The sequence below is a fragment of the Mytilus californianus genome, unplaced genomic scaffold, assembly GCF_021869535.1.
Source record: "Mytilus californianus isolate M0D057914Y unplaced genomic scaffold, xbMytCali1.0.p SCAF_14, whole genome shotgun sequence".
NCBI lineage: Eukaryota > Metazoa > Mollusca > Bivalvia > Mytilida > Mytilidae > Mytilus > Mytilus californianus.
This window is the reverse complement of record NW_026262626.1, coordinates 15,355,542-15,370,943: the sequence shown is the minus strand read 5'-3', so window position 1 is coordinate 15,370,943 and position 15,402 is coordinate 15,355,542. Positions and strand designations below refer to the sequence as shown.

The following is a 15,402-nucleotide window of genomic DNA, read 5'->3' as shown; positions in this document are numbered from 1 at the left end:
AAATAGTCTTATGGTAACCTGGATAAGCTAGTACATGTAATGAGAGAACTCTGCTTAAGCTGATTGATAGCTGTTTTCTCAGTCTCTACTCGTTCAAGGATGCTGTTTTCTCTCTTTCATTCTAGGTAGTAGTCAGGAAATCATCTTAAACGTCGAACTTCGTCTGGTGTAGTTGGATTAGGCCAATACATCACTTTCTAATTTTTCTCTGTGTCTGTTTCTATACGTATTATGCCAAAGACCTATCTTCAGTCGTTCGAGATGTTCCACATATGAATTGGAAAACATGTCATCAATGACGATAAAGCAAATGTTCTTATGGTAGTCGCTGAGACATTTTTGTATTGGGCGTTTGTAAGTACTAGTAGCTGGTGAATTTGTCAAATCGAATGACATGCGGTTATACAAAATCCGAGCGGACTAACAGTAAATGCTGTTATTTCCCTATGATATACCAGTATCTCAACCTGATGGTCAATGCAATGCAGAATGCCGCTTTTTGGGGCAAAGCATATGCCGGTTATACTACAAAATCCGAGCGGACCAACAGTAAATGCTGTTTTTTCCCTATGATAGACCAGTATCTCAACTTGATGGTCAATGCAATCCAGAATGTCGCTTTTTGGGGCAAAGCATATGCATCTGTCATCGAATGGTTGTTTAATTGACGAAAATCCACACATGCGTGGAGAGCCATCTTTCTTCTTGACGAGCACAAAAATGGGTTTTACGACTTCCTAGGAATTTCTGCTCTCGATAACTGGTGAATGTGATCATTTTCTTTATACATTGAAAGGGGGAAGTTTGTTTTGAGACACGGGTACCATCATATAAATATGCATTCAAACGATCATCTAGTTTACATTGGTTGTATCGTGTTTCATGTCCATTGAAGAGTTACAATTTTTGGCATTCTTCCCTAAAATCTTTGCCAGTTCCTATTCAGACACCCGAGAATTTAGCTTATACTGATTAAATTTCATATGCGGATGCTGGCTTTGCATTTCTCTAATCAAATGGAGCATCAGATGTTGAAACATGAAAAAAAAAGCTGAAGGTTCCATGCGGAGTGAGCTTCAAACGGTGCTTTTTAAAAAGTTTTCCGGATCGTTGTAGGAATAGATTTGTTAAACTTTTCACTGATAACCAAAACGTAGCCCACATATCTGAGGTTGGTATAAAACAAGATTTGCATAAGTTAGCTATGGAGATTTTTTATTCGTGTATAGAAACTGACTCAGTGTGTTTGAAAATAGAGAATGGATATCAAGAACATTGAATACTATCACCCATAGTTTTTGGTAGGGTTACTATTAGTGTTGCTCAATCTTTGGTTCTCTGTGTTGTGCTTTGTGGACTGTTGTCTGATGTTGGATCTTTTTCTTTTCGTCATGGCGTTGTCTGTCTTTTCAAGTAATTCTTGTAATTTGTGATTTTCTTCTCCTATTTTGAGGGTCAATGTAACAGTTTTATATGAAGATAACTTTCTCAATGTTCATAAAACGTATCCGCTCTTTATCAGTCGAGTACGCTTGCGGTTTGATAATGACACATGGTATGATTATTTATCTGACTTCTTATAATTGTTTTATTGGCTGGCCTACATGTGCATTTCTTTAATTTCAACAATAAAATTTATTCAGTCAATAAAAACGTATAAACAAGCATCTTTGTTAGCCAAGGGTTACGATCTGTTTTTTGTTATGCCCAGTCTACGATAGAAGGCACCATTGTGTTTTCCTGTCTGTGCTTCGGTCCGTTAAAATTTTGGTTAAAGAAGTTTTCCATGAAGTTGTTGTCGCATCAATTTGATAGTTAGTGCACATGTTCATTTGGTGTTAACTTTTGTGATGATATGCCAAATTAAGGTTTTGATCCGATCTTACGGTCCGAAATCCTAAAATGGAAATACATCACGATTAGAGCATGGTGTCTTCTTGACACAGTCATATGATTGTTTACTTTGTGTTTTACTCAATAACAAAATGACCACAGAAATATCTCATTTCAAACTGGAGTTGAGTGCTTTAAAACTCATTTGAATTTGTCTTAGCACCCATTTAAAAGTTGTGGAACATGTAGTACAGCTAAATCATATCCATGTTTGTTCTTAAGTTAACAATAATTGCTTTTTTTTTTTAGATGTTTCATATCTATTCCGTAAATAAATACAGAAATCCTCTTTCAGACAAAATTAAAAAAAAATTCCCAAGAGCAGGTGTTTTTCTGTGGTTTGTTTTCTCGTCACGAACCTCAGAGTCACGAAGCTTATTTGTAAATGAAATTTGTAGTGTTAAAAATAAAGATCAGTTGTACTCTTTTTGATATAGGCATTCCATGTAACTGATCTAAATAGACCGCATTGTACAAATGTTGTATCAAACCTGTTATTTTGTCATAACTTTGAATTGTTACCCCACGTATGAATACAGAGTTACAGCATATAACTAACAAATCGAATGTAATCGTTAATTACACGCGTGGCAAAATTGGCCTGGTTTTATTTGTTTAACCACAAAATTCGACTCCTTATGTAAACTTAGTGACCAAAATGGGGGATTACTCAAAAGTTCAGAAAAAAAAACCCAACATTATAGATATTTAAATCAAAATCAAATCACGTTTAACAATTAAAAAATGAAGATAGACAAAAAAATAATATGGATTTAATAAAATCAGCAGGAGTTGATCACAGTACTAGTACTGCAACAAACACTTCGTCTTTGAACTAATCTATTTTACGTAAATCCACTTACTTGTTACATACTAGTATTCAAATGGCCTTTTTGTACCATAGTCTTAGTGTTGTGATAACTGTTACTCTATCTCAGTATAGAGTTATAAGTTGGCGGTCATTTCACCTGTGACAAACCGCTAGGTGGTCTCTTGGTAGCGTGCTCGCCTCGAGTGCGGGAGGTCGTGGGTGAACCCCGGCCGGGTCAAACCAAAGACTTTAAAATTGGTATTTGCTGCTTTTCCGCTAAGCACGCGACATTAAGGAGTAAGAGCAAAGACTGGTCGGCTCGGAGTCAGAATAATGTGTCCGGGTTAAGGTGATATGTCTTCCTGTGGACTATTAACTTGTGAACTAGCACGTTAAAAGTCCGGCTCAGCTTGTCGGTCTAGTTCAAAACAGGGTTAATTTTCATATTACATTAACATGTTCTCGTCCTGAATATGCATATTAATTTGCCGCTGGATGTTAAGCAGCCACCCATCATCATCATCACCTGTGACAATAGTAATCTTTATCATATGCTGCAACCCAAACATAATTGGTTATACATTGCGGCCGTGTTAAAAGCATGTCAAGTAAAAACAATTTTCAGTGAATTTTGAGGTCAAAAGGAGTCAAAATGACCCATCATCTTTTGTAAAATTGCAAAAATATTAGCAATTCTTTAAAAAAATCCGTGATTTTGCTTACTTTGTGTAAAAGGAAAATAACTTTCATAAATCTGGTGCGACCGACGCGCTTTTCTGGATTTACCTTCCTCGGAAACGAGTTATTTAATAACCAGGTAAAACGTGTATTTCAACATATATGTTATTACACCTTAAAAAAGCAATACAATGAAGTAAAGAAAATAAAAATTCTGCATTTGATTTATTTTCATTTCAATTGATTTCAGACATATTTTAATATTTGACCAACATCTGCTCTGAAACTGTAAACTGTAAACTACGTATTACTAATCATAATTTGAGTCTTAACATAGTCTGTACAATTTAGGTTCATCATAATTAGCAACTATTATTTTTTCTTTCTTAACATCAAATGCGAGCCCACGAGGGGTATCAATTCCCTCATTATGTCCTACCAGCTGTCTTGCTTGTTTTCCATCCGACGACAATACAAATATACTGTTGCTACTATCTGAAGCAATATACACGTTTGAATCTTTATCTACAGCTATCCCAAACGGAGAACGAACTGATTGATCTGCATATTTCCACATCTTCTCTCCAGCCAATGAGCAGCATGTTACGGTGGAGTTTGACCTATTGGTATAAAATATATTATCTTTCGATGTTGCTACATAACTCCATACGGACAAGGTGTTGTCTTTAACCAAAGTAGAAGAGCAATTGTCTGTCATATTTACTTTCTGAATTCCTCTGCCAGTATCACAGTACAACAAGTAGCCATCAGAGCAACATAAACCAAAACATTGGCTGTTGGTTTTTATTCTGCGTTCAACTCTTTTAGTTGAAATAGTTATTACTTGTATTTGATATGAATAAGGAAATGAAACAGCAACTGCCTTGTCATCGATACAGGTACCATCAACTGGGTTTAAAAGTGAAAGAGGTATCCCACTCTTCCAGTTTCCATCTTCCTTTAAAATCAGGACACGTTTATTAGCGTAGTCTATCAGGATGATGTCTCCTGTAGACGAAGTTGTGCATCCTGTGATACCAGAAAATTTGATTTTTTTTTGTAATGTCATTGTTATATCATTGATAGTTAACGATGGCACGTGTTTCAAAGACCTTGTCTGTGCTTGTGTTTCTTTCTCTGTCATCATAACCACTAATGGAGAGCTTGATTCGATTGATATTTCACCTAGTAAAGAAGCAGTTGACAATACGTCGGTTATCTTGTCCTCAATTTTACAGTGTATGTCCATCTTCCGCAAACTTCCATCGTCAAATAATGACTGCATAAATATTTTATGTTTTTGAATTTCTGTCTCCATCATTTTACTCCCAAGAAATGCTTGTAGATCTGACGCATAATCTTTGATAGCTGAAATATTTTTTTGCATTGAATTAATATTTTCTGAATTGTCAGCAAGTTTATCCAGCAAGACCTCAATTTGGGATTTAACTTTCGTTTCGGCAGCATATAGGTCTTGAACTATTCGTTGTTCTAGGCTGTCAAGGTGTTCGTTAATTTTATTACGGACCTGTTTTATATCGTCAGAAAACTTATGCCTTTGTTTCTGGATTTCATGCAGATTTTGTTTCCGATCTTCCACAACTCTCTCGACATTCATTTTGAGATTTTTGATGTTTTGATCAAGAATTTCCAATAAAGCTGACGTCTTTGCTGTTTGTATGACATTCTCCAGCGATAATATCCCATTACAGGTAGCATGGTTTAACTGAATACACAGTGGACAACAAAGACTTTCATGTTGCGGACAATAATTCTGGAATTTTCTTTCATGCAGTGAACAGTATTGGGATATATTGGCTATCGAGGGAGGTAATTGTTTATACCTGTCAACAGATATAACACCATGGGTACGTGTGGCTTTTGATGCATTGTGATGCTTCAGACACTGGGAACACAGTCCTTCGTCACATTCAGGACACCAAAAGTCCGCCTTTATTGTCGTGTGCTGAGATTCACAAACACCGCATATGATTGTGCTGGATGATGCCATGTTAGTCTTTGCTCTGAATAAAATATAAAAAGACCGTGAGCCTATTTACGTCAATATAAAACAAGTGCAAAGCTGGCACTGCCAACTGATGCACCCCAAAATGCACATCCATTTAATTCTTATTTCAAGGGTTTAGAAAACTAGTATGCTTGGAGGTATCAATATTGCTAATGTTTACATCTTTTTAAATGTGTTAAAATACATAGTGGGATACCATCCGAAAACCGACAAATTTTTTTTTAGTAACATCGGAATTGACCTGATGACTTAAAATCAATACTAGGCTAACCCATTTCCTATTTCTTCTATCTGTATAAGTTTCATTTCAATGAAGGAACTGAAACTCGACTCTACCATTAATATATATGTTTCAGTAACTGTGACCTTGACCTTTAACCTAGTAACCTCAAAATCAATAGGTTTTTAACCGATTCCCTTTATCTAACATCTGTCCAATCAAGCAAGTGACCTTTTGACATACTGATCCTTATAATCAATAGGCTTCTTCATCTTCCTTATATCTTTCATCTGCATTAGCTTTTAATCAAGCAAGGGGAAATCAGGTCATCAATAGCGATTACTATATGCGTTACATGCGTTAAATGCTGTATTGTAGTGTTCTATGATATATTGTTAAAAACGGAATTTAAACTATAATAATGATATTGTACTATTGTTGAAAAGGGTGTTAAAATTATAATAATCTATAGTATTGCAAAACAATTAACCAAATTAAAATTGCACATTAATGATATAATCTATCAATATTTATTCATTTATTTTTTTTATCAAATCATTCTTTATTTTATTTTTATTCTTGTTTTACAATAATAATGTAATATTTTTGTCTCTCTAAATTATATTGATTGCCATAAGGTAAAAATATATTATTTAAAAGCCCAAAAAGTCGTAAGCCAGGGCCGACCGGGCGAGACACTTATGTATTATAGACACAATGAATAAGCGTTGATTCTTGAAAAAGAAACCATGAGCCCGGTGGTCGAATGATTTGTTTTTCATGAATCAAACGCTTATTCATTGTATCTATAACTTAAACTATTGTGATAATGTCTTTTCAAAATAATTAAAGTCTTTTCTTAATTAGAAGTTATTGTAAGTGAGTTTAAATAACCATGTTATCATGTTCAACGATGCATTAATTAATATAAGTTCACAATTAATTGGTTAGAGAAATACAAATATATACAAAACATCTGTCTTTAAATTATCAGGCATCTGAAAATTATCCGTGTTTACAAAATAAGACATATTCGAATTTATTTCTTAGTCTATATAATAAGTATGTTACCAAAATTTCTAGCAAGAAGCCTAATTCTAGGCACTTCACGATTTACTTGCATAGGAATTTGCGAATAAACATTTGTTAAATTATGTAGTAAAACAGATGAAATCATACTATATTTATAAAACAAAAATGGACAAATTGAATGTAATCATTTTCGTTTCAAATATGTGAAATAGCCAATAATAATCCAAAAATAAACGGTAAAACCCGATATTATTACAAAAATATCAACAATAACATACACAATAAGAAAAACAGAAAAACTAAAGATAGGGACAACAAAGAAAGTACAGGGATTCGAACCTAAACCGACAAGTCCCTGCCTTTAACTTGACTTAACTCATTGATCTTAACCATGCTAACTTCGCGGCTACCAACTTATACTATACGATTGCCTATTATGTATATATAAAGGTACAAGACCTGTGTGTTCGTTGTACCGATGTGTATCATATGTTCATTTATATATATAAAATACACATCTAAATTGCAACCCATTGGTAGCCGTTTCGTCGATGTGTTGATAACAGCCACACATAATAGATTTCAAGGAGGGGTTCGATTCCCAGTGAACGCATATAAAAATTACAAAAATTAAAGGTAAGTTTTTAAATTGATTCCATTAGTGAACAGAAATCAGTAAATTAGCCAATTCAAACTTAATGAAATTAGGTACACAAAGGAAACAATTGAATATAACCTGAGGAGTCCATTTCAGCGACAGATTTAGGAAGCGTTGATTCTAGAAAAAAGAATCCACGGTAAATGAAAAGGATGACGTCACGACAATGGTTTAAGGTTAAACACACCATAGTAGTAGCACACTTTACGTCAATAGGTTTACTCTTACAAAAAGTAAAATAACAAAAATACCGAACTCCAAGGAAAATTCAAATCGGAAAGTCCCTTATCAAATGGCAAAATCAAAAGCTCAAACACGTCAAACGAATGGAAAACAACTGTCATATTCCTGACTTGGTACAGGCATTTCCTTATGTAGAAAATGGTGGATTAAACCTGGTTTTATAGCTAGCTAAACCTCTCATTTGTATGATAGTCGCATAAAATTCCATTATATTGACAAAAATGTGTGAACAAAACAAACAGACATAATAGGTAAAAAGGTCAAAAATAGGGGTACAGCAGTCAGCATTGTGTTATAATCTTAATCACTATAAAACAAACAAATATGTCATCAAAGAAAAACAAAATGGCATATAGACAAAGCACATAAGCAAAAATGAAAGACAAGAATACAAAAATTTACCACAGCACAACAACACAATGGCGGGATGCATAAGTACCGAGCCACGCCAAAAGGATATTGCCAAAAATGGACTAAACAGTAACACGGTGTATATTCAGAATGCTTGCTTTCCGATTCAATTGACGGTAACGCTTGCTTTCCGATACGCGTAACGCTTGCTTTGAGATTTTTGATGACAAAGAAGCAGGAGATACGATATGAGGATGGATGATTCTTTAAACGCGTTGTTTGTGTTGTTCTCTCTTGTATCTCACGGAACACTACAGCTATTTTAGTTGGATAAAAATGTTATGCATGTCATTATGAAAATGTTTAATCAGATCGTAAACGGTACCACAAACGCAAATCTGTACACGATTGAACACAAGAATGCATTTCTTTTGTATGTAGCTGTTTAAAACATTTAAATTAAGCCAGTTTCAAAATCATTTATTTGCCTTCCTTTCGTTATTACTATTCCATAAACTAAAATTCATTTAGTCTAGTCATAAATACCGGTTGAAAAAAAAACCAACCAGAAAACGATGTCTTTCAGATTGTTTATTTCAAGCGTCGTTCTGGGAACGACTTCTTTCAGATAGAACGATTTGTCGAACATCAAATCACGGGCAGATTATTATATTTGTTTTTTTGTTTTTTTTTATGTATATATGAAGTCACACCCTACGAGAGGGTCTGGATGAGGTTTACAAAATAGAGAATAAAAAAATGAAGAATAGAGAAAAATGGGGTTCTAAAATATAAAGAATAGAATATAATGGGCGAAATAAATAAAGAATTGAGAAAAATGGTACAAACTTTAATAATACAGAACTGAAGGAACCCCCCCTCCCCCAAAAATCCTGACCCTCCTACGACACAGCGGAGGTAATAAGTCGGATTGACACCTTACTTTTTCGGCAACTGGTCAAATTCTTCTTTAATTCGTCAACAAGAATGTATTTTTTCAGGTCTTTTTTTAATTATTTGGTTAATTTAAAAAAAAGTTGAAATAACAAAAATACCGTATCCCAAGGACAATTCAAAACGGAAAGTCCCTTATCAAATGGCAAAATCAAAAGCTCAAACACATATGAAAAGAGATTTTGCATGCTTAAAAGACTTTGTTTTTTTCTTTATTTAAGAAATACGATTCAATAATGAGACCCAGCTCACTGAAATCAATAAAAACAAATAATACCTGATACAGTTATTTCAAACATAAATTCAAGATATGCCAATGTTACTAAATGGCACGCTGCCTGATTATAGACGTGGAAGCTAAATGACTCTATATACATGACTGAAGGCAATTTGACGATTTGCGGAAATGACTATTATATAGAATATATATGCATATAACTTCAACTGAGTAAATATGTCATACATTATCAGATTGTTATACTTTTTTTTGTGTACAGAATAACTATTATAAGTATCTTGAATGATGAATGGTGAAATTTAGAAACAAAAGTTAAACTCGGGCAAGAAAAACAAACAACAACAAATAAGGGGCAATTTCACACTAAAAACTATATAAGGACACGAGAAAAATTTAGGTACGTAAAAACAGGGTGAAACTCATGTGTTTCAGAAGGGTAAAAGGTTTCTGGTTCTTGCGTGTTTAAATTAAATTATATTTTAGTTATTACATTTTCTTGGCGAAAAAAACAGGTTTAATCTGTTACGGAAAAGATACTAAATATAACTACACCCGCATAAGAGTAAGGGTTTAATACATGTACATTAAATGATTGTTATCTGACCAATACTCCGAACAACCATATAACTTTGAAAAGGGGGGGGGGGGGGGTTATGTTTTTTTTAATTCTAAAATCCGTTTTCGTACCAGACAAGCATTACATTATTTATTGTTTGAAGAACTTAAAATATATTTTGATGGCAAAAACTCTCAATCAGAACATTTCTGTCCTCCCTGATTAAAATATTTGTTTCTTCAAAGTTGGGAATCAGAATATATTTTAGGAAAAAAAAGCATAACCCCCCTCATATTTAAATGATCGTTCCCTAATGGAAATATTTTCTACAATGAAACATTTCTAACTATAATATATTTGACTGAACTTGTATCCCTTAAATCTCGAAGTAAGCGTATCACGTCGATATTCAGAAAAACGGTGAATAAACCCATTTGTAGTCTTATATTTTGTATAAAAAGGATATATCAACCTTTTTTAAAGAAAACTTTTGTTGAAAAAGTTGATAATTATGGATGAGATTGTTAAAATTTGGATATGTTTGGCTGCAAAGTCTGTTTTACAAGACAACGCAGTTTTGGAGTAAACGAAATAACTTTCTTTTATCATTCAAAGAAACAATAAATTATGAATCTGGAACCTAGTTATTTGTTTTGTTCCGTCAACTTAAATTTCATTCAAAAAAGTTGGTAATTCATCATGTTTATTAAGATTGTATCAACCTACCTTTCAACCCTCTCTGTAACTTTCATTTGCAATATCGGAAAGTACTCGTTTCCGGAATCGGAAAGCAAGCGTTACCGGCGATTGAATCGGAAAGCAAGCGTTCTGTATACTCCTGAGTAAAGGTTAATAATTTACAAAGACAAATAAAAGAACACTATAACACGTAATTAAGATGATAAACAACGTCAGTACCTAGAATCTATACTTCAAGACCACCATGTATTATTTGTGAAGTTAATACGGAATATTTATCAACAAGGTCTTGGTATCGTCTAGTTTGTCATAGATTCTGGTACTGAGATGACCGCTTATGTCAACTTCGAGGTATAAGTCTAAAAATGAGGCAGAGGAAGCCGTGTCTGTTGTTTCTTTAATTTCTAGTTCTGGAGAATATATTGTAGGAACCCAATCAGAAAAGTTTGGATTGTTAATGGAAAGGACATCATCAATACATCTGAATGTGAAAATAAATGATCTGGCTTCTTTGATCTTCTTGTTTTTGACAAATGTCTGAAGGAACTCCGACTCATATGAAAATAAGAAGAGGTCGGCAAAAAGAGGCGCACAATTCGTTCCCATAGGAATGCCGACAATTTGTTGAAAAAGTCTACCTCCAAATACCATTTCATTTTCATTCATTAGAATATCTCAATTTGTTTACGTTTTCCAAGTAATACATGTTTGTCATGTGTTTGGTTTGGACACAATTTTTGATAACTAATAACTAGAATGACAACTCTCAAACATTATCGAATATATATAAAACTTATGACTTAAAGCTTTTTTTGTTGATCTTATATTGCTGATCACTTTTCTTTTTACAATATCTCTTTCTCCTATAGATTAATATTGTCCACAATGCAAAAAACAGGTAAAAATCGGCAGTAAACGGCAATAACTTCTATAAGAAGTGGACTGATAATTTTGGCTACATTGACCTTTTTCTAAATTTAGTCCTGCTGATAATTTGGCTGTTTATAATTTCCCTCTATGATGTATAGTTTTTGTTGTTGTTTTTTTTAAAATTTTTTTAAAACGCAAAAATGGTGACATAAAAAAAAATCTGTAATTTAGAATTGATACTATTAATCAGAAAGGCATTAGTAAAATACGATAAAAATATTGATAAATTATGGAACTCCTTTTCGGGAAATTTGATTTTTTTAAAATGGCGGGAAAATGCTAACTCGGACTTTTACTGTATATCTAGCATTGGCATTATTTGGGTCTCAAATCGTAAGAAAAGAAATCTAGAATCTGCTTAAATTTTGGTAAATGACCTTTTATTAGCTATTGGGGTCTTTTATGAAAAGAAAAGTGAGTGATATGGGGCAAAATATTTTACCCTCTATCGTAGGATAAAACCTAAGGAGTCCAAACATCTGACAAAAATTCCTAAACCTGACATGACTATACATCCTTAAGAGCAATAACTCCTAACAACATGTACAAATCGCCATATGTGGAGCAGGTTCTTCATACCCTTAATTCCATATCACCTGAGATCATTCTTGGTGTTTGGTGGGTTTTGTGTTGTTCAGTCTGCAGTTTTCTATGTTGTGTTTGGTAGATTTTTTTTTTGTCTTTTGGTCGTTTTTTGTCTTTCGACATGGCTTTGCCATTTTATTTTCGACTTGTGGGTTTGATTACCCTTTGATATGTTACGCCTCTGTTTTAGGGGCAACATTTTCTGTAAGGTTCGACTGATGATTTTAGCGATCATGACTTATTTGTAGATCTTGTTTTGCTGATCAATTTCGCCGTGTATGGTTTCTCTCTTTATATTGTAGTTTTCAAGATAAAAGGCAAAACGCAAAAAGAAAAATAAGTAAAAATCGTCATTTAAGGGCAATAACTCCAATAAGGAGTCGGTCGATGATTTCTGTCATTGACTAATTTGTATATCATGTCATGCTGTTTCTCTGAATCTTTAATAGATTCAAAGATGATAGGGCAACATGAAAAACATCGTCATTTAAGGGAATAACTCAAGTAGTTAACAAAACTACCGATAACTCGTTTGAGGAGTCGTCCGAATTTTTTTTGTCCAAATAGACCGTTGATAACCCTTCACATTCTCGGAAGCATTTTGGCTACCGTAATTTTTTCCCTATCTACAGTTGTTTTCAATATAATAGACAAAACTTGCTTTTAATCCCTATTTCCACCTTGGCGGCCATATAAGTTTGCAGCCGGACTGTCATCTACTTTTTTTAAACTATGTACCCTAATGATGAGTGTGGTTAAGTTTAGTTCCAATTGGCCCAGTAGTTTTAGAGAAGATTGTAGTAAATGTAAACGGACAACGAAAGCAAATGATGAGAAAAGTCCTTTTTGCCATGACAGCTTAAATTCAGAAATGAAGTATGATTGTCAGTGATACAACTTTCTATTAGACCAGGATGTGAACAAGGTTACAAAACAGTCTTCAACAATGAGGAAAACAATACAATATAGTGAATTAACTTACAAGGATAACATATCAAAGATTGGTTAGTTCTACAAGATTTGAGCAACATAAACAAATGCTAATGTTTAACACTTTTTGTGAGTTTGGAATATAGATGTCAACAAAGCAATTTCAACACGAAACGCATAGTGACCTATTACTGCCTACCGACGGTAAAAACTAAGTAGACGGGACAAATCTTCGCCAAATGTTTCGCTGAAAACTGTGTCTTGCCAGCGATTGCTGCTATCAGTGTATTTACATTAACGGTAACAATACCAGTTTTACTGCACCAGATGCGCAATTCGACAATTAATATCTCTGTAGTGATGCTCGAGGCAAAATTTGGAAAATCCAAAACCTAATACAAATGTTGAAGAGCTGATAAAACAAAAAAAGACCTAAAGTATAGTCAAATCCGGACAAGGAATCAGAGCTACGCATGAGGGAGATATATTCCTTTAATTTAGAATGATTTCCAAAATTTTATAACAACAAATTTTAATCAAATAAACACGTAAACTCGGGTTTTCTTAGTAAATATACACAATGTCTAAAGGAGTATGTTTGGTAAGGGCCTTATTTGGCCCCCATTATAAAGTTCAATGTTACAAGAAAAAGAAAATGTTTCAAGTTGACTTAAAGACATATGAGGAAGTTTAATAGAACTATTTGTGTCAAAGTTTTATTCTAAAGCATTGATTTTTAATTCCCAAATAGGTCAAGATAGGAGATTTTGGCGAAATTTGACAAAATCGGCCTAATTTCAACCAAATTTAGGATTAGGAAACATAGAGCGCAGACGTCGACAAACTAAATATTCAAGTTATACATGTAAAATGTGTTTGCAAACATTATTTTAAAAGACATTTTTTGTCGACCTATGCGCTCTAAGTTTTCTGTCAAATATCAATGGAAATTTACCCATTTTCATTGAATTTTTCGTGAAAAATTAAAAGGAGTACTATTTGTGACGTCATGAAGAAAACGCAGGTACGTAAATTTTCAATAAAAAGGCTTATTTCCTATCTAGTCACTGTTTGATTTATTTATTAGTTGTAATTGTCTATGACATTGATTTTCGTTATTCCGAGTACTCTGATATCGGTGCTTTGTGTCTTTTTTTTATGTTAGTAGGTTACTTGGTTTTTTGGGTAAATTTTGTGTGCTTCGTACCGATCTATTTAGTTTAATAAGCCATTTGCAAAATATTTTTAAAATTTGTATTTTTATATCTACATCACGATTGATGGTATTTTTAGTCATATTGATTTTGATGAAAAACGCGTATCTCCATTTGACACTACCGGTAGCACAAAAATATGATGTGACGAATGACATAAAGATAAAACTGTAGGCTGATTTGACATGTTTGACGAAGAGGGTGACGATAAAGCCCGGGTCATTCCTATCCCAAGTGTTTAGTTAATTCTTGCATAAAGTACACCAATACAATATCCCAGAAAAGTTGTTTAACATGTAATCAGAGACATATCGTCTCTAATGCCAAGGTCACTGAGTCTTCAAAAATTGACGCCCTTTTTTTACAAAATATAGCAATTAAATTGTTCACATTTTTAGTACGTTTCCGTATTGGTAGGTAAATATAACATTGAGTGTGATTTAATTAATGAAAGCTTGGAACTTACATGCAAATTAATTGAACGGTTTAAAATATTTTACCTGACAGAATGGAAGTTCATGTACCAGGAAGATTAAAATATAGATAGATATGTGACGACATGCTACACGTGACTTTAATAAAGTATTAATAAATCGAAACGAGAAACGCATGATAAGTCAATACTACACATATCATTAAAGAATAGCTCAAAATAGGCATTTTGCGAAGCGGACAGTCTGGAGACTGCATTAAATGGAATTTTATTTTATCTTTTGATCTTTTTGTTGGCATGATAACTGTATGCGGTTATGTTTCAGACCTACAATATCTTTTTATGTAACAAAAATATAATAAATAATCTTTTGAGCAAAATGACATTGAAACAGTAAACATTGCAATCGTTTTCCGGGGAAATCCTTTATTTAAAAGCTTCCAACTGAAAATTTATAAGGAAAAAATAAAATAACAAAAATACCGAACACCAAGGAAAATTCCTATCGGAAAGTCCCTTATCAAATGGCAAAATCAAAAGCTCAAACACATCAAACGAATGGAAAACAACTGTCATATTCCTGACTTTGTACAGGCATGAAATTTGAAAAACGTTAAATTGAATAATGACACTGTCCGTTTCCTCAGGAAACCCTTCATTAAGAAGTTTCCACAGGAAAGTTTTGAGGAAATAACATTTAACAATACATGTAACATTACATTTAACACTGTCAGTGTCCTGAGAATTCGTTTTGAGGAAATGGTGTTTGACGTTAAGATGAAATTACGTTTGACACTGTCAGTTCTCTGAGAAATCCGTCCGGAAATTACGTTTTACACTGTCAGATTTCCCAAGAAATCCTCCAGGAAGAGGTTTCCAAGAGAACAATTATGGTAATAACGTAGCAAAAATATAACCCTCTTTTCCCAAATAACGACATCAACAAAT

The 15,402-nt window shown here is 33.5% G+C and overlaps 1 protein-coding gene across 1 annotated transcript; it reads right to left on the bottom strand.

Annotated features, from left to right (window-relative positions):
- Positions 1 to 3,588: 3,588 nt before the first annotated feature.
- On the bottom strand, positions 3,589 to 14,560 carry LOC127724234 (uncharacterized). The gene is made up of 2 exons (XM_052231154.1): positions 14,522 to 14,560; positions 3,589 to 5,406 (listed from the first exon to the last, which is right to left on the bottom strand). Exons 1-2 carry the CDS (start codon positions 14,539 to 14,541, stop codon positions 3,711 to 3,713), a joined length of 1,716 nt encoding a protein of 571 aa, XP_052087114.1. The 5' UTR covers positions 14,542 to 14,560; the 3' UTR covers positions 3,589 to 3,710.
- Positions 14,561 to 15,402: the final 842 nt, after the last annotated feature.